The 20,346-nt window shown below is 33.7% G+C and overlaps 1 protein-coding gene across 1 annotated transcript in view; it reads left to right on the top strand.

The window, feature by feature from the left end:
• Positions 1-20,346, top strand: part of LOC105836037 (cilia- and flagella-associated protein 44) — a 247,572-nt gene that overhangs the window by 48,694 nt on the left and 178,532 nt on the right. The window contains exon 5 of the mRNA XM_036295384.1: positions 2,870-3,060. Within this exon, the coding sequence (XP_036151277.1) occupies positions 2,870-3,060 (191 nt within the window). The remainder of the gene's footprint in view (positions 1-2,869; positions 3,061-20,346) is intronic.

A 20,346-nucleotide genomic window follows, 5' to 3' on the forward strand; every position in this document is an offset into this window, starting at 1 on the left:
AATTTTTTTTGAGGTTAGAAAATGCGAGCTAACTTTGCAATTCTGACCTTGGATTCGAATTCAGCGGGTCGAAATACATAAGGATTGACTAGTCTAGTCCGCCGGACCAACCACTTTTTTTTTGTGTGCCTGTGTTATCAATCAATTTTGTGTTAGAATATGATATCAAGTTCTGGTTGCAATTGAAGCACACAGTAAGCCCTGGATTTAGCAATCTTACTCTGCAGAAAATTATTTCCCTATTGTTAGCAATTTGGCAGCAAATGGTTAGCTGGATATATGGACAAAAAAGAGAAGGAGAAAGACAGAGAAAGAGAGAAAAAGAAACGAATGGTACCCGGTTGCTCACGTCAGTACCGGCCACGCTTGCGATTGACCACGGGGCAAATTGATCACATCAACATGGATCACGGGTCAATATTGTCCAGGTCAATATCGCCCAGGTCAATATTGCCCACGGCAATTGTTGCCGTTATTTTTGTCAATAATATGACATGGCTAGTATTAACATGGCTAATACTTTTGCGTGGTTAATATTGACGTGGACAATATTAATGTATAGCCAATATTGACGTGAGCAATATTGATGCGTGGTCAGTATGTAAACAATATTACCGCTTGACCGTTAATGACGATATTAACGTGAACGATATTGACATGAGCAACATTGATGTTGGCAATATTGACACGTGACTAATATTGACATGGCCATTTTTGACGTGGGCAATCCGCCCCGTAGCCAAGCGGAATCGTGGCCGATATTGACGAAAGTTATCGGGATCGTAGCCTATATTAACGTAGGCATATGTGACGCTCCAGAGAAAAACCAACAGAAAAGATGCTCATTAAAAAAAGTATTGTACAGAAAAAAAAAATTTAATTAAACAATTTTAAAAATTATTACATGATATTAAAATATTAATTTAGTAAAAAAATATTACGCAAAGAAAACATTAAAACTGATTGTGTACAATATCGAATTCAAATTAATTTTTAAATTTCTAATATTTTTTCGCAAGTTCAATAATATTTTTTATGAAAAAAAAAATGATGTCGATATATAGTACATACATATTAAAGTTTTAATGAAAACATTTTGAATTGTTTTTATAACAAATTTATTATGAATGAACAGAATTGGTTTCTTAATGAAACTCTTATGGCATATTTGTTCAATAATTTATTGAACAAAAATGTTATTGTCAAGCGCAGTTGAAAGCACCTTTATCACTAACATCACTGAGCATGTGAAATTCTAGCTCTGTCATTCGTGATTTTTAAACTCTTCCTATTTGAAAATTATTATAGCCTTGACATTTTTGTATTAGAATTTTCTTCTCAAAATGTTACAAAGAATTTGTTATTAAAAAATCTCGTATCAGTTTAGGTACACCCTGTATATACAGGATGCGGTGCCAAAATCCGGACAAATTAAAGATTTTTTTCAAACATAATTTTTAATGCAAAAAACGGAAAAGTTTACAAATTTTTTTTTACTAAATTGTTTGTAAGGTCATAAAAAACACATTTACTCAATATATCCTCCCCCTGCTTGAATGATCGCCTCCATTCTCGGTCTGAAGCGTTCGCAGGTCCGTTTTAATGTGTCACGGTCCATAACGGTCCATATCGACGAATGCCGTTTCAATAGCGGCTCTCAATGATACGATGTTTGGATGTTTGATCTTGTTGGTGACCCTTTCATCCACGCTTCATACATAGAAATCCAAAGGATTTAAATCTGGGCTGTTGGGAGGCCAGAATTCTTTGGACCAAAACATGTCAACGTTGTCCGACAACCAATTTTGAACCAAATTGTGTGGGCGCACCGTCCTGCTAGAAAACATATGGCTTTCTAGACGACACAGTTTTCATCCACGGCTTCACTACATTGTCAGAACACGCAAATAAACTTCTTTTGTGACATTTTCCTTTTTGTTAAAGAAATGCGGTGGCATGACATCACCTTCACTGGACACAACACTTAGCACGTGAACATTCGCCGGAAATTTTGTTCTGGAAATAATGGGAACATCTTCAGGGTCATGGGGGAGCCATCGATCATTCCTTCAATTGATTTTTGCATCGATAGTAAAAATTTTTTCAAAAAAAACCTGAGGCGTCCGACAGCATTGTTTCTTAAGGAACACAAAAACAGGTTGCAGCATTCAACTCGCTTTGTCCTGGCTGCTTTGGAAAGCATCTGTCTCACTTTAATTGTGTAAGACTTGTAGCGGAGGTCCTCCTCGGCGATTCGACGCATAGTTTTTTCACTCACACCGACAACTGTTGACAATTTTCGGATTGACTGCCCTGGATCTTCCAAAATCAGTTCCTGAGCCCGTTGAATGATGTCAGGCGTCCAGACAACGTGCTCCTTTGATTGAATTTTCCTCACCGGTGTTGCAAAACCTTCGTTGGACTTCTCCAACTCATTATACTTCGCGATGACATACACGGTCGATGTCGCGTACCCAAAGAACCGAATGATTTCTGTCGCTGAGCGCCCAGCGCGAACACTTTCGATAATCATGGCTCTTCGGTTATACTCCGCACTTGGTTTCAACATTGCGACTTGTTTCGAAATTATGACTGTTTAGTACATGCATCAAGCTATTTGGACGCCAATCGTGACCATTACAAGTGGTACAGAACGGCGGAAAATTCAAATTGATTTTTGTCCGGATTTTAACGCCACACCCTGTATAAGTATATATAAATATAACTTATACAGTGTAATTAAATAATAAAAATGTGTACCATCGCAATTTATGTTACGAAAATTATGTTGTTACACATAAAAGTGTGAGATTTGAGATTTAGGATTAGAAGGATTCAAATAATAAATTTTTTGACGAATGTCTGGTAGGTATGGATGGATGGATTCGAATTTGGTTCTATGAAACTATAGATCAAGCATATTTCTACAACGGACAACGTTTCCTAGAGATTCAACCTATATATGAATATTATATCGGTGACAAAGCTAATGGTTCAATGCTAATGTGTATATGCAAGCAGGAGCCAGATAATCCAAAAAGTACATTTTGGTATGCTCAAGTACGTAACAAATTTCCATTATAAGATTAAATATTTGATAATAATGCTAACAAATTTAGTATATAATGTTTTTATAAATAAATAAACAAGATGCTACCGAGAAAATTTGAAATTTTTAAGGAAATGTATTTTTTATCCTTGAAAATCACACATGGATGAATCACTCTATGAGATTTTATTAATACTTAGAGGAACTTTTAGGATCTTTCTGTTTTATTGGTTTTTGATGAAATTATTGCTTTGATTATTTATCTTACAAGGGAACCTCACAAACCCGATTCTAATTTTAATGAAACTTGACATAAATGTAGAAAAAATAAACATGAATATAGAAATATTTTGTTTGGGCTTATAAACGGTTTAAAGGGTTGAAACCACCCTTCAAAAGTCGAGGGTTTTTCCCTTTTCTCGATGTATCTCGTAAACTAAACAAAATATCAAAAGTATGTTTTATATGTTTTATAGTTTTACAGCAATAAATACTTCTATTTAACTATGCTATTCATTTTTTTTAATTTAAAAAAAAAATTTTTTTAATAGTTAAATAGAGGTCTTTACTACTCTGATCAAAAAATAAAGTGAATTTTTTATTTAAACTTTGCGGGTACTATAAAATCATGAAATTATTTTTTTGTGAGTTGGTAGTACTGTCTTTGACACCTATGCAGAGTTTCATGTTAATATATTCAATTGCTGCAGAGCTACACGTGTTTTTGTAAACATACAAAGGTGAGTTTTTTATTTTTACTATGCCTGATTTTGTTAAGCAAAGAATTTGCATTAAATTTTGTTTGCGGAATGAATATTCTGCCGCGGAAACGTTGAGGATGTTACAGAAGGCCTTTGGTAATAAAGCAAAAAAATGTTTACAAGTGATACAAAAACTTGAAAGAAGGCCGAGAATGAATTCAAAACGAACAGTGCCCTGGACTAGTAATAAAAAATAATAATACATTGTTGTGAATTGTGTTTTTATCATTTAAAAAATTCTGTATTTTTAGTTTTAATTTTTTAGTTTTAAATCTGTGTATTGTGGACAGATTATTATACATTATATATCGCTTGCGGAGAAGGCGGAGAAGCGCGCTGTTGCTTGTGCTTCGCCGCGCTTCTCCTTTTTTCTCCCGCCCAGCGCCGACAGCCAATGCTTGACACAGTGGGCTGTCCTACAACTCGAGCGGCTCGGCGCTTTCCTCGGCGCGCTCTCATTCGTGCAATTTCAAAAATTAATATCTCGGCTATCATTAGAGATATCCAAAAACTATGGTAGACTTTTATGTTCACTTTGATTTCGTCTATCTTTCCATGAAGATTTTCATACCTTGTGCAGAACACCCTGTATAAAATAAAAGATCCGAATATTCCTCTGTTTGTTCCGCAGATAAAATTCGAAATTATTCGCGAGATGCTAAAGAAGTTCAGTTCTGGTACTAAAAGAATTGTAAAGTAAATTTATCCCAATTATAAACAAAAAGATAATGTGTTGTTTGTTCGAAACATTTGTCTGGAAAAAGAACATCCTTCAATTGTAAAGACTGCGTCGTATCTTTATGCATTGTACCTCCAAGGTCTATCACACTAAAGAGAATTTTTAAATGTGTTTTACATTTTCTGCCAGAATAAAACATTTGTATGTGTCTTGTTATCACAATTATTATGTATTTCAAATACTCACCTTGTTGTTTGTAAAATAAATTGATATAAAACAAACAATTAATTTTTTTATTTCAACCACATAAATTGTGGTAAAAATGTTTTTACACAAGTTATTTATGAAATATTACTTTAATTTTTTATTTAACAATTATTCTTATGATAATTATTATTATTTAACCAACAAAAGTAAAAAAAATGAAATAGGTATGAATTTTTTGCTTTAAGCCGGAAGCCACTATAGTGGCACGAGGGGGAGTCAGCATTTTTACCATTCAACCCAATGACACTAATGAAAAAGTTCTAGTATTAAAAACAAAAAAGTCACGCTTTATCTATTAATTACTTCAACTCCAGAAAATTACTGAATGTTTTCTGAACTTATTAAAATAAAGTAGCATAGTTATTTTTAAGAAATTATAATTTTAAGTTAATAAAAAAGATTTACGTAAAATAAATTCCAAAAATACGCTTATTTAAAAAAATTTTTTTTTTCTTTATTTCAAATATTTTAAAAAAATTATTTCGTGGTTATGCTCTAAAAATGTTATATTTTAAGATAAAAATAAGTGTTGTCCGCCTTAGGACCCGGAGGGGTAAGAATGCGACTCATAGGTTGGAATGAAAGACGCTTCTTACTTGATTAGTCCTTGGTCTTTTATTCTGTTGTTCGGTGCTTACACTCAGCTGTTGGCACGTAAAGTGTCGGGTGTCGCTCGCGATAAGGCCCGTATAGTAAACTGTCGTCGTATATTATCACTCTCCGTTCGGTCACGGCGCATCCGTGTTTATATTGGCTGATTGCGTGGCGCAATTCGAGGGCTAGTAACCGGTGTCGGTGGTTTCCGCGAGGCTAAGCGTTTCGACATTGGAACGCGGTAGCTTCGCGGTTAATTGTGCATCATAAAGCCTTATTTCTGGGACGATACGGAACTGCTTCCGAGCTGTTCCGTATCGAGATTTTGTGCTCACAATAGTTATTTGGGACTTCCGTAAGTGCGACAAATTCCTGAGTATTTTCAAAAGACGGTACCTTTTACAACGTCTTATGAACGGTAATGTCTTTCGCAACGCTATCTTATCTGTTAGTTGTAGCGCGGACTACAACATAAGCAATGCAGTGGGTGTTTAAAAAAAGTATTTATTTTGGTTTTGTTGTGAGTGAAACAGAATCACTCACAACAATATTATAATATTAATCACTAATATTATAATATTAATCACTAATATTATAATATTAATCACTAATATTATAATATTAATCACTAATATTATAATATTAATCATTAATATTATAATATTAATCACTAATATTATAATATTAAAATGGAAATATACTGAAGTTAGAAGCATATCAAAACGCTTCAAGAAAGGTTGCTTATTACCGCGAGAAATCAAGTAACACGTGCCTCGTTCGCTGCCGGCCAACCATCGCACCGATCAACATACTAAGCATCGCTTGGAATCTTATCGATCTCAGCTTAACAATGATCATGCCACATTTCCACCAGAAATGCAAGTTCGCAGTTTGGCGATTGTTGCTAAACTCGCGATTTTTTTCCGCGCGCCGGATGCGTGCGGCTATGATCATATATAGACATATCAGGTGATTTTTGGTACATGTATCAAACTGTACCAGAACCAATAAGATAAAAGTTTATTTATATCTTATTGGTTCTAGTATAGTATAGTACGCTTTGGTACATGTACCAAACGATCGCCTATTGAAGACCCACTGCCACTCCAACTTACATATTTTGCGGTATTATTTAACCGGCTGCTCATCGGCGAATAGCGGATCAGTAACGAATCAATCACGCCGCTACGTGTGTCCCACGAGTAAATATTATGTACGGGCCTTAAATAAATTAACATTCGGGACTTAACCGGGAAAACGAATCTTGAGCGAGCGACCGAGTAACATGCTAACACAGTGCCATGCCGGCGCTTCCCTCGGCGCGTCATTCATTCGTACAATTTATAAAATTAATATCTCGACTATTATTGGAGGTATCCAAAAACTATGGTGGACTTTTATGTTCACTTTAATCCCGAAAATAAATTATTGTACCTTTTTCGGTGCAACAAATGTATTTTGGGGATCGTTCCTGCCCAAGGAGTTGGAACTCGCGAAAGGAGTGCTGGGGAGGACCGGGTCCACAGAGACACGATACCAAAAATACATTTGTTGCACCAAAAAGTACAACAGTTTATTTTCAGGATCAAAGTGAGCCTAAAAGTCAGTAGTTGATTATAATTGTCCCAACTCAGGAACTCCGAGGGTGGAGCGGGTGTGCGGGAGGTACTTGTAGGCGCGGGGGACATGACATCACGCGGATCGGGGATCTCGCGATGCGCCGAGATGAATGGAAGAGAGGATTATGTTTCGCGGTCACGTTTCGGGGTCCGCGACCGTCCCCGGTAAACAGCTGAGTGGAAGGAGTAAATCGCGCTCCGGAATAATGCGCGCCCACCGCCGCTACCGCCGTCACCGTCGCCGTCGCCGTCCGCCATCGCCACTGGACCGCGCCCACTGTGGTCATCGTAACTATCGCCGCAGTGCTCACTCTTTCCCTCTGTCCATACGTGATATCTCCAACCATTTGCCCATACAGTCTTATTATTCCGGCTCTTCCTTTTTCACTCGTTGTGCTCTTTTATACACAGTCTCCCATTCACATACATGCGTTTCCATCGCACTTTATCTATGTAAATTTATATTTGAGAATCTATATTATAATTGTTTCAATCTAACTTAAATAAGTAGGAATAGAAAGGTGGTTCTGATCCAAGGGATCTCAGGGGGGTGAGAAGAAGGGGTATGACATCACGGGAGGTATGACGTCACGAGGTGAGGGGGGGGGGCTTATTAGTATAAACATTTTATGTAAACTACAAGTCAGTTGTAACCTAATATAAACAAATACCAGTCGATCATCGCTTATCAGTACAAACTTTTGTGTAAATAACATGCTAGTTGTAACCTGATATAAACAATTACTTATCGATTACTGCTTATCAGTATAAACCTTTCTAAGCGAAACTATATGCGAGTTGCAACCTGATATAAACAATTAGATCCTGCGGCTAAGAGTAGTAATTAGGTATAAACAATTTTTATCTATGGGTATGGGTCTTTTTGTCGCTTATCAGTATAAACATTTCTAAGTAAAATAATATGCGAGTTGCAACCTGATATAAACAATTACAAATTTCTAAGAACATTTATTGCACGGAGCGCCGAATCGTCGGCATCTAGAAAACGATAAATTTATTCGGCAGCTCTTGGAAGCTATAAACATAAAATAACGCTAACCATATCCGGTAGCGGCTTGTTATAAACAATTTTTTTATCGCACAAAGCGCCGAACCGTCGGCAGCTTAAATTTCTAGATAATGAATCGGCAGTGAACGCGTTAAAAATTAGATATTTGTGGAGGGGAAAAAAATTAGATATTTTGTAGAGGGGGATAAAAAAATGAGATATTTTGTGGAGGGGATAATGATTTAAAAAGAGCCTCCGACAACGTTATTGCATCAGTCAATTAGAGGAATACGAACGGTAAAGCTTCAACAACGTTACCGCAAAAGTTAATTGGTGGAAGTCAGATTGTGAAGCTTCTGAAAAAAGAAACGTACGAGATGAATTATTACGTTCCGATCCAAAAGAATGATGGGTGCGATAAGTATTTTTAATCAAATTAAAAAATCTCCTATATATTTAAATCCTATATATTTTTTCAAATTTTTCTATAACTTGATATATTCTTTTTACAGAACATTATCACAGCCACGCTATACTCCCCGCATCCTAGGAAGGCGATTTGCTTTAACCGTCACTGCCTACAAATATTTGGATATCGGAGTCAGTGTGGGACTTGAACCTTTTGTGGAGATGATTCTTGGTGACAATAAAGGTAATCAGATACCGCTGTCACGTGACGTATGGATAATAATGGTCGAGAAACGCATGGATATTGAGCGACTCTTGCAGTCAACCACCGTTACATCGTTGTGGATTGATAATCTTCTTATAGAACTCGTCAAATTACATAACGAGAGTGTCATAAAATTTACATTAAATAACAAAGCTTTGTATATGAAACCTTTGACCGTGCAATTTTTACTAAATCTTGAAGATGTCATCAATAATGTATACTTTGAGTTGTCGCGGGTGTAACGTACGCGGGAATATTTAAACTAAATTGTAATAATTACTAAAAAAAAAAAACTAAATTTAAATAATAGAATATATGAGTATTGATTTCTTATTCGGTTGCTATATTGATTTCTTATTCGGTTGCTGGCATTATCAAGTGCAGGTCGATATCGGAATCAAAATCGATTGATCATAGGGTTACACCCTGAGACAAAACCTTCCTCCTCCACAAGAAAATAAGTTTGCGTAGGGGAAAAAATGCGGCTTAAGTAGAGGGAAATTAAGTATAAATAAATGAGCTAAATGCTCAGCGTCAGTGAGTCTTAATCTCAGTCTTAGTCTTGAATCTTAAGTCTCAAGTCTAAGTCAATTGCGATACTACTCGGGTTAGTCCGACAGTTATTCAGTTAGTCTGGGATTGTCGTGATCTTAAACTTGAGCGTTCTTAAATCAAAGTCTTTAGTGGACCAATTCTAGAATTCAGGCTCAGTTTGTTGTTTCGAAGTAGATTTTGGAATTAAAGGTAATTTAGTTAAATACTTCTCAAGTTCATTTAGTTTTCTTTTCAATCTCTGTCGCTGCCTTTTGAGTAGCAACAGGTCAAAACTAAACTCTGTCGCTGCCTTTGAGTGGCAACAGATTCAATTCAAACTCTGTCGTTGCCGAGAGCATTGAGGCAGATCTTTCGGGCCCTGTCGCTGACATTTGTGTGGCAACAGACCTGAATCCTGACTCTCACTCAGGTGTGGCAACTGAGTGTAATTAATTTAAACTTAACTCTAATATTAAATGCCCAAAAAGGGTGGTAGGCGTGTAAGAATTAAAAAACTAAGATATCAAATTAATCAAGCAATAATCTTTAATCGTGATCCTCTGAAATTTATTTACGAATTAGATAAACTCTTGATTCAACCCTCCAAAAAGCCTAAAGAATTAAATAAATATAAACTTATCAGGATTGATTTTAAAATTAACTTTCCTCATTTCAAAAATATAAAGAAAAAAGATCCAAGATATCAAACTTATAAAATTCGCTATCTTTTTGGTGAAGATTAATATTTCTCACAAACTTGTTCATCCCCGGGTAAATTACTTAAATGTATTGACCCAAAACGGACATAAAATCAGAACGTGACAGGAGTAAATTTTTGGTGACAGCGGTGGGATACAAAACGTTTGTGAGGACCAACAAAATAAAACTCAAATCTGTAATGTTTTAAGGGAAATGTGCCCGCCTTATCGTGTTGCGCGAAATTCAATAGTGATACATCAAGAATCGTACGTAGAGTGGAGAGAAACCGCGTTTTGTGCCGTAGCATTATTTTTCCGAGATCAAAATAATAAAATTATTTGTGACGAGTGCTACGAAGATTACCCGGAATCAAATTCTTTTAGTCGGGTATATCGGCACTATTTACATTTCGGAAATCGCGAATTATTCGAGGAGTGTGAAAATTGTTGCGTAATAATACCAATAACGCGTTCATATCAAGATTTTCAAACGACGATAATATTATCCGCGACGATTTTCTACAATACTTAGAAGACTCAGAGGAAGAGCCATATAATTATTTTGACTCAACAATAGTAGCAATCACTCAAATTGTAACACCGCCAACAGAATAATAATTAGCCGGTTAACGTAAATAATTTTGAGTTAAATAAATCGCGTTAAAGTACAACGTAAAACTTTAAAATGATACGAACACCCCGGACACCACCTCCAGAACCAGCGGAATCTTCAGAAAGAAGTTTAGAAGAAATGGACCTACAAGAAATCCGAAGAATAGTAGCACAACAACAACAAATGATTCAACAACTACAACAAAGTCAACGTTCTACCGAAATATCATCAAATCAAGGATCAGCGGGAATGGTAATAAATGAAGGAACATTAGGTAATTATCTACATTTTTCATTACGAGATGCCTTAGAAGCTATGCCAAATTTTGACGGGGGAAATATTCCATTCATATATTTTGTCGAGGGTTGTGAAGAAGCGCTCAGCATGATCACTCCTGTTCAAGAAATGAATTTAGTTCGAGCGGTACGAAATAAATTAAAAGGAGACGCACATAAAACCATTTTAGGAAAAACATTTAATTCAATGCAGGAATTTGTAGAATTTTTAAGAACAAAATACGGTTCAAGGGAAACAGTATATGAAGCTCAAGGACGTCTAGCATATTTATGTCAAAAGAAAGATGAAAAAGTTGTAGCATATGCGAATCGAGTCCGCGAATTAGGTAAACGAATTTTAGACGCTCAAAAAAGAGAAACCGGACAAATAAGTTTTGAATTTCGAAATTCAATTGATGAACATTTAAAGTCGAGTTTCACGCGGGGATTAAATAAAGAAATAATAATAAATAAAGAAGGAATTTTTGAAGAGGTAGAAAGTCGTGCAATTGAAGCTGAAAGAGAATTAGAGACCGCTAATATGATAAGACGCGTAGTACTTGCAGAGAATATAACGACCGAAAAACGAGCTCCAGTGCGATATATGAAAGGTGAAATCGTGACATGTCAGTATTGTAATAAGAAGGGACATACGGCAGACAAATGTTGGCAAATTAAATCTCGAGAAAATAATCGGATTCCAAATCAAAATAAATTTTATCCACAGTCCAAAAGCTTTAATAATATTAGTAATAATAACAATAATAACCCAAGACAGTCAACATTTTCCGGAAATACGCAAAATTCAAGAAATGAAAATTCAGGCGCGATAATAACTTGCAGATATTGTAAAAGATTGGTCATACTTTAGAAGAATGTCGGAAAAGAATATATAATAACAGTGTCCGTCAGAATGCGCAGAGTCAGGGAAACGAAAAGGTTCCCGAGAGGACAGGGGCGACCCCGGGAAATGTCAAGACTCGCCCCACGCGAATAATTTCGGGGGAACCGGAATTAAATTCCGAACAGTAAATATAGCTCAAATAGAGGAGGTCCTATCAGTAAAATTAAATAGTCAAAATTTTATTAATGATTTAAAATTTTTAATAGACAGCGGATCAGGACCAAATATTATTAAAAGAAATTTAATAACACCCGAAACCACAGTGGATAGGAAAGAAACTCTAAGACTGAGTGGAATTACGACGCACTTTGTGGACACCTTAGGGCAGGCACAGGTAGACATCTTAGGATGTCCAGTCGTTTTTCATTTGGTCGAAGAAAATTTTCCGATTCCGCAAGATGGAATTTTGGGAACAGACTTTTTAAAACAATTTCAAGCAAAAGTTAATTATGAGCGAAATCAATTAGAATGGGATAATATAAATATACCTTTTGAAGAAAAGGAAGAAATATTTGTAATTCCTCCCAGAGCAGTTTCAGTAATGCATATTAAAATCAGAAATCCGGAATTAAAAGTAGGATATGTTCCGCGATTAAATGTAACAGAAGGAATTTATTTAGGAGACGGTTTAGTTAAAGATAATAAGGCATACTTACGTTAACCTTCAGTTAAAGATAATAAGGCATACTTACGAGTTATTAATACAAATGAAGAAGAAGAAAAAGTTTATATTCCTGAAGTTAAAATATATGAGTTTGAAATCGATCAAATTCCTAATTCAGATACAAACTCGAATTACTTAGGTAATTCAAATCCAAAATCGAATTCAAACTCTGATACAAACTCGAATTACTTAGGTAATTCAAATTCAAAATCGAATTCTAATTTTAAACCTTGTCTTAATATTAAATCAGAAAACAGAAAGGAGAAAATAATTAATGCGCTAAGACTAGAACATTTAAATTCAGAAGAAAGAGAACATGTTGAAGATTTAATAGAAAAGTACGCAGATCGTTTCCATTTACCTGAAGAAAAACTTGAACATAGAAATGTCTTAAAACACAGAATTCCAACAATTAATGACATTCCAATTAATACGCGACAATATAGATATCCAGTTGTTCATAAAGATGAAATTAATAAACAAGTTAATGACTTACTGGAACAAAATATAATTAAGCCATCGAAGTCACCGTATAATACGCCTGTATGGATAGTGCCCAAGAAGGCAGACTCAAAGGGAAATAAGAGATGGAGAATGGTATTAGATTTCCGTGACCTAAATGATAAGACAGTAGGTAACGCGTACCCACTACCAAACATAACGGAGATATTAGATCAGCTGGGAGGCGCGAAATATTTTTCGGTATTTGACCTTGCATCAGGTTTTCATCAGATTAAAATGCATCCGGAAAATAGTCATAAAACAGCATTTACAACTCCCCATGGTCATTACGAATTTGATAGAATGCCTTTTGGACTTAAAAATGCTCCTGCAACTTTTCAAAGATTAATGGATTTAGTTTTAACAGGAATTCAAGGAAATGAAATGTTTGTATATCTAGATGACATAGTATTATATTCAAGTTCATTAACAGAACATGCAATTAAATTTGAAAAATTAATGTCTCGATTACGTGAAGCAAATTTAAAATTACAACCAGATAAATGTGAATTTTTGAGAAAGGAAGTAACTTATTTAGGACATGTAATAGGAGAAAATGGAGTCCGACTAGATCCTAAAAAGATAGAAGCAGTGCAAAATTTTCCAATTCCTAAAACTCCAAAAAATGTTAAACAATTTCTGGGTTTAGCGGGATACTATCGTAGATTTATCAAAGGATTTTCAAAAATAGCCAAACCTTTAACTAATTTATTAAAAAAGGATTCTGCTTTTATTTTGGGAGAAAAAGAAAAAGAAAGTTTTGATATACTAAGAAATGCACTTTGTCAGGAACCAATATTACAATATCCAGATTTTACAAAACCTTTTCTTTCAACAACCGATGCATCCGGAACTGCAATCGGAACAATTTTAAGTCAAGGACAGATAGGGAAAGATCAACCGATTAGTTATGCCTCGCGAGTATTAAATGACGCCGAGAAGAATTATTCAACAATAGAAAAGGAACTTTTAGCAATAGTATACGCTGTACACCATTTTAGACCTTATCTTTACGGAAAAAAGTTTCAATTAGTAACAGATCATAAACCGTTAATTTGGATTAATAAAATTAAAGATCCAACCTCACGTTTAGCAAGATGGAGAATAAAATTGGCAGAATACGATTATGAAATAATTTATAAGCCTGAAAAAATTAATGAAAATGCTGACGCTTTATCTAGAAACCCCACGACAAAAATATATCCAATAAATCCTTTTTATGACTTAATAGAAGAATGTCCAGAAGATGATGAAGCAAGACAAAGAAATGCAAATCCTAAACCTTTACCAGCTTCACCAAGAAGGGGAATTATGGTAGAAGAACCGGAACCAATCGTTTCAAGAATGCAAACTAGGAAATTTGAAAAATCACAAGGAGAAAGTGTACCTTTTACTCGTAGGGAGTTAGAAGAGCCATCTTCGATTGAACACATAATTCAAGCACAAATACATAATTATCCAACAAATCAAACAAACAACACCTTATCAATCACAGAAACAAATAACACTCATTCAGAAACAAATAATACTCATTCGGAAACAGAAAATATTGAAAACGAAATTCAGGAAACACTTGAAACAGAAACAATACCTTTAAGAAACTATAGCAACAATAATTTTAACACTTCACAAATAATAATACCACCTAATCTTTTACAAATAATAAACAATTTAACAGGAGACGAGGATGAAAAAATTGAGAGCGGGGAAATAAACGAAAGAGAAGAAGAAAGAATAGAAGAAGATAATAACGACGAAGTAAGTGACCGTGACGAAGACAGTGACGACGACCTTAGTGATAAAGACATTGATGAAACATATAATGAAATCAATTTGGACAAAGGGACAGATAATATTGAAAGACAAATAATAACGCGTGGACAAAGACATAGTATAATAAACAGTCGTGATCAAATTTATATGAGAAAAGAAAATTATTTATACTTTTTAACCGGATGGAAAACCTTGTGATGAGGGCTCGAAACAACTTCAAAAACAAAATTTAATCCCTAACATAAAAGAAAAGAAAGTAGGAGATTTTGAAATTTTGAAAAAGGGAAATAAAACACATTTAATTTTTATTTGTAAAGAAAATAATAAAGAAAAGATAACAAAGGAAATTTTATTAGAATTTACAAATAAACTTCGTCAAATAATTAAAGAAAACTCAATCAAAATAGTAAATATAGCCAAAACAAAAGAGTTAGATAATTTCTTATGGGACAAAATCTTAAGTTTTATACGAGAATCAATTCTCGGAATTCCAATCAAAATAATAATTTGTCATGGCTTAGTTAAAGTACCAGAAATTAATGATAGGAAAGACATTATTGAAGAAGCACATTCATCCAAAATAGGAGGTCATAAAGGAATAACTAAAACCTATAATCGAATAAGACAAAATTTTTATTGGAATAATATTAAAGATGATATTAGAAATTATATTAATCAATGTTTACAATGTCAAATCAAAAAATTAGTAAGAATTAAAACTAAACAGCCAATGATAATAACAGATACCCCTTATTCTTCTTTTGAAAAAATTTCAACAGATATAGTAGGACCATTACCAGAAACTTCGAAAGGAAATATATATATTTTAACAATACAAGATCATTTAACAAAATTTTCTCTTGCAATACCTCTTAAATCAATTACTGCAATTAAAGTTGCTGATGCAATTTTAAAATATTTTATATGTATTTTTGGAGCCCCTAAAACAATTTTAACAGACCAAGGAAGAAATTTTACGAGTAATTTAATGAAAAGATTTGCAAAACAATTCAAAATTAAACAACTTAAAACAACGGCCTTTTATCCATAAGCTAACGGAGCTTTAGAAAGGTCACATTTAATATTAATAGAATATTTAAAGCAATATGTAAATAAATTTACAGAATGGGATGAATTACTGGAATATGCAACATTTTCATATAATACAAGTACTCATAAATCGACTGGATATACTCCTTATGAGTTGGTATTTGGCAAAATAGTCAGACAACCATCCAGTGAAATAATAGAAGATATAAGAAAAGAACAAACATATGATGATTATTTATCTCAATTAATAACAAATATACATGATTTGCAAGAATTAGCAAGAAAATGTTTAATTGAATCAAAAATAAAAACAAAACATTATTATGATAGGAAAATTAATCCTCAAACCTTTCAAATAAATGACGAGGTTTTTCTATTAAATGAACCTAAAAAAGGAAAACTAGGAGATCAATATTCAGGACCACATTTTGTAATAGATATTTTACCTAACGGAAATATTAAAATTCAAAATAAAGGAAAATTTAAAATTGTTCATCCAAATAAATTGTGAAAAATTAAATAAATCCTTAATCTTATAGGCCTGAACATGAAGATAATAATTTGGTTAACAATCATTTGGATTTGCAACATTCAAGGAGCCAAAGGAATTATTGGATATGACTGCGCAACAACCAACCTCAACGTGACAATTTCATTATTGGATATAGAAGATTGTGAAATTCCTGTAATCAAACCTCATGTACAAGAAACGAAAATTCAATTGTTACAATTGTCAAAATTCGAAACAACAAACATTATACAATGTAAAATTGTAATTTCAAGAACAATTTATTATTGCGGAATGAATTCACATATTTCAACTGTATCAAATGCGCAGGCAGAATATATTTTAGAAACTACTTTAGATCAATGTAAAGGAATGCATAACACAGGAACACTTGTAATAAACGTAAATCATATTATTAATGGATTAAGAGTAAATCAAACAACTTCACGACCAATAACTTTCGCGGGATCCGTAAATTCAAACGGACTATGTTATGGAACACAGTATTCAGATCCTTATGGAACTTGGCAAAATGTAGTCGTACAAGGAATAATAACAATTACTTTAAATTCTTATCAGGCATCAGTAAATATTGAAGCAAATAAAATTCATTTAAAGTTGGGAACAATTTGTCAATATTCGGATGGAAATTGCATAGATATTGAAGGTAGATATACATTTTGGGAAACCATAAAAAACGATCATTGTAAATTTAATCATTATGACGTATTATTTGAAGGAAAAGCAAATAAAATGGTCAGTCAAGTGGATGAAAAATTAGAAATAATTTATTCCTTGTCAACGCAAGAAATAATATTTGCATTAAAACAAACAGGCGAAGAACTTCTTTGTGGATATACATTTGTTAAAACGGAACACCCAAAACTCTTAATCTTTGAAATTAAAAATGGAGAAATTATAACAAATAAACGCCAAATTTCAGTAGAAAATTTAGACATCTTTGCATATGTAAATTCAAAATTTGTTTATGTTGAAAGACATATTCGTACACAAATAAATCAATTATACACAGACATTTTAAAACAAAGTTGTAATTTAGAACGACAAATAATGAAAAATGCATTAAGCTTGGCAATACAATCACCGGATAATTTTGCATATCAGATTATGAAAGGACCAGGATATATGGCAGTAATCTCAGAAGAGGTAGTGCACATAATTAAGTGTACGCCAGTGGAAGTAAAAATTCGAGAAACAAAAGAGTGCTATCAACAATTACCAGTATTAAAAGGAAATGAAACATATTTCTGGACCCCAAAAACTCATATACTTTTCAAAACTGGAACTCAGATTACTTGCAATAGAGTAATCCCAGCGACATATTATCTAAACGACGGATGGTACCAAATAACCCCAGCAATAGAATTCAGCAAGACACCACAAACTTTAAAACCAATGTCAAAACCAACATGGCAATATAACGATCTAGGAGCTCTAGCAGTGAGCGGCATTTATACTAACAATGAACTTGAAAATTTGAGAGATCACATTATGTTTTCGGCAGAAAAGAACAGTATATTAAATACAATGGCACGCGGCGTAAAAGGAGAACCAACGTTATCTCAAGAAATATCACTGTCGTACTTTTTGGACGAAAATTCTTTAGAAAAAATAACAGAAAGTACATGGAAGAAAATCTGGGGAACATTTTTGTCAGTCGGAAACGCAAGCGCAGGAATAATTGGTATATACTTCTTTATCAGAACAGTTAAACTTATCATAGACACTGTCATTCATGGATATGCATTACATACAATCTATGGATGGTCAATTCATCTTATTGGAGCATTATGGGATTCAGTGACAAATTTATTATTACATCTGGCCAAAATAGGAAATGAAGAAAAATCAAGAGGAAACAAGAATGAAGAACCAAAAGAAGAAAATCAAAACTCTGAAGAATTTAAAGAAGATCAAACACCTAAACTTGAAAAGGAAAACGCAAAAATAAACACTTACAACATTCAACATAAACAAATTGCAAGTTATCATATTGAAAATGAAAAAGAAAAGATAATCCACAACGAAGTACCAAAATTATATCCATCGTTATAATTATAAAATTTTGTAAAAGAACAATAAGTGGAAAACCCCTTTTAATAACATTTTCTAAATGATAAATTTTCAAATAGATCATTCAATACATTTTTAAATAACCGCTTATTGTACTTATTGAATTAATAAATGGAATTCAAGCCTCCACCTGTAACGAAAGAAGACATGCGAATTAAACAGGTAGGAGTAAGGTGTCAATAGATAAGAGAATCGGAAAGAAACGATCGCGAAATAATTCAGTGCAAGTTCAATCGCACAATACGCTACGTCTCAGTGTCAACCGAATCGACAACCGCAGAAAAGACATTTTAAAGAAAATTCAAATTTAAAAGGACTTTGATCTTAAAAGGTAAATTCAAATTTAAATAATAATTTTAAACAACAAAAGTATTCGAAAATTTTAAATTTCAAGGATGGCTCCACCTGTTCCTAAAGAAATCGTGGTAGACGTTAAAGAGATCGACGGAGTTAAGCCGATTGACCACCCGGTCAGGTATCAACAATACCTACGAAGCACCTGCTTAACACCAAAAGAAAGGTGCTTCGTTGAAGATGAGTATCCATGGAGACGCGTGTGCCTGAGGTGCTACAGACCAAGCAGGCTTCGGATGCATTTTCGAAGCCAACGCTCTCATGGATACAAGTCAAGGCTTTCGGAGGACGAAAGCTTTGAGACAATCTCGGAGTGTTTTCGGTGTCCAAGGCAAATCATGGACGTAAAACCTGCCCGTGATTGCAGAAGATGCCTCGAAGTATTTTTGGAAAATGAAGAAGAAATTAATAACGCAGTATCCGTAGACATTTTAAGTTTTGAAAAATTTGAGTAATTTAAAATTGTATATAATATTATGTTATTAACTATTATAAACAAGTACTATTATTATTACTAACCATTACTTTTAAGCAATTATTATCCAAATATATTATTTATAATTCACTATTAACATTTATATAATAATAACCAATTTTTATACTATTATAATATTCTGGAATATAAATATATAAGCAATTAAACTTATATAAATGCAACTATTATTAATCCTAATATAAAACACTCATACGTGGTAATTTAAATACCACGTATGACTAAAAGGGGGAAGGTACATAAATAAACTATTTTTAAAAATAAGCCTGAAGTATTAAGCGGGCAAAGATAAGAAGTAGCATACCGGACAAGGTGTTAGGTTGCACCTCGAGAGAATACCTTCCTCCTACGCGAAGAGTCCAATCGCCCCTCCATGTCGCATGATGTAATAGCTAGGAAGTGTCTCTTTCTTTCTCTTTCTCACTCTTTCTCAGTGTCCGTTTCTCCATTTGAAAAGAGATTAAGCGAACGCATATAAAACATCAAACTACATAATCAATTCATTAACCTTGCTCTAATAATTAAAATAATTCGAATCAACATTAAATAAATAAAAATTAGTAGATAAATTAAAGAAAAAGATAACATGAAGCCGTTTTACAATTAACTTTAAATGATAAAATGTTTCCTAGCAACGAGACACCATGCGATATATCGAAATTTACTAACAAACAAGCGACATATAAATTTTCTGACCAAAGTTATTATTATTATTATTATTATTATTATTTATTATGAATATCATGTTTTAAAGATAAAGCTCATACGTAGTAATAAAGTACTACGTATGACTTAAGGGGGAAGGTGTAACGTACGCGGGAACATTTAAACTAAATTGTAATAATTACTAAAAAAAAAAAAAAACTAAATTTAAATAATAGAATATATGAGTATTGATTTCTTATTCGGTTGCTGTATTGATTTCTTATTCGGTTGCTGGCATTATCAAGTGCAGGTCGATATCGGAATCAAAATCGATTGATCATAGGGTTACACCCTGAGACAAAACCTTTCTCCTCCACAAGAAAATAAGTTTGCGTAGGGGAAAAAATGCGGCTTAAGTAGAGGGAAATTAAGTATAAATAAATGAGCTAAATGCTCAGCGTCAGTGAGTCTTAATCTCAGTCTTAGTCTTGAATCTTAAGTCTTAAGTCTAAGTCAATTGCGATACTACTCGGGTTAGTCCGACAGTTATTCAGTTAGTCTGGGATTGTCGTGATCTTAAACTTGAGCG

The sequence above is a fragment of the Monomorium pharaonis genome, chromosome 1 (genome assembly GCF_013373865.1).
Source record: "Monomorium pharaonis isolate MP-MQ-018 chromosome 1, ASM1337386v2, whole genome shotgun sequence".
In the NCBI taxonomy this organism is placed as follows: Eukaryota; Metazoa; Arthropoda; class Insecta; order Hymenoptera; family Formicidae; genus Monomorium; species Monomorium pharaonis.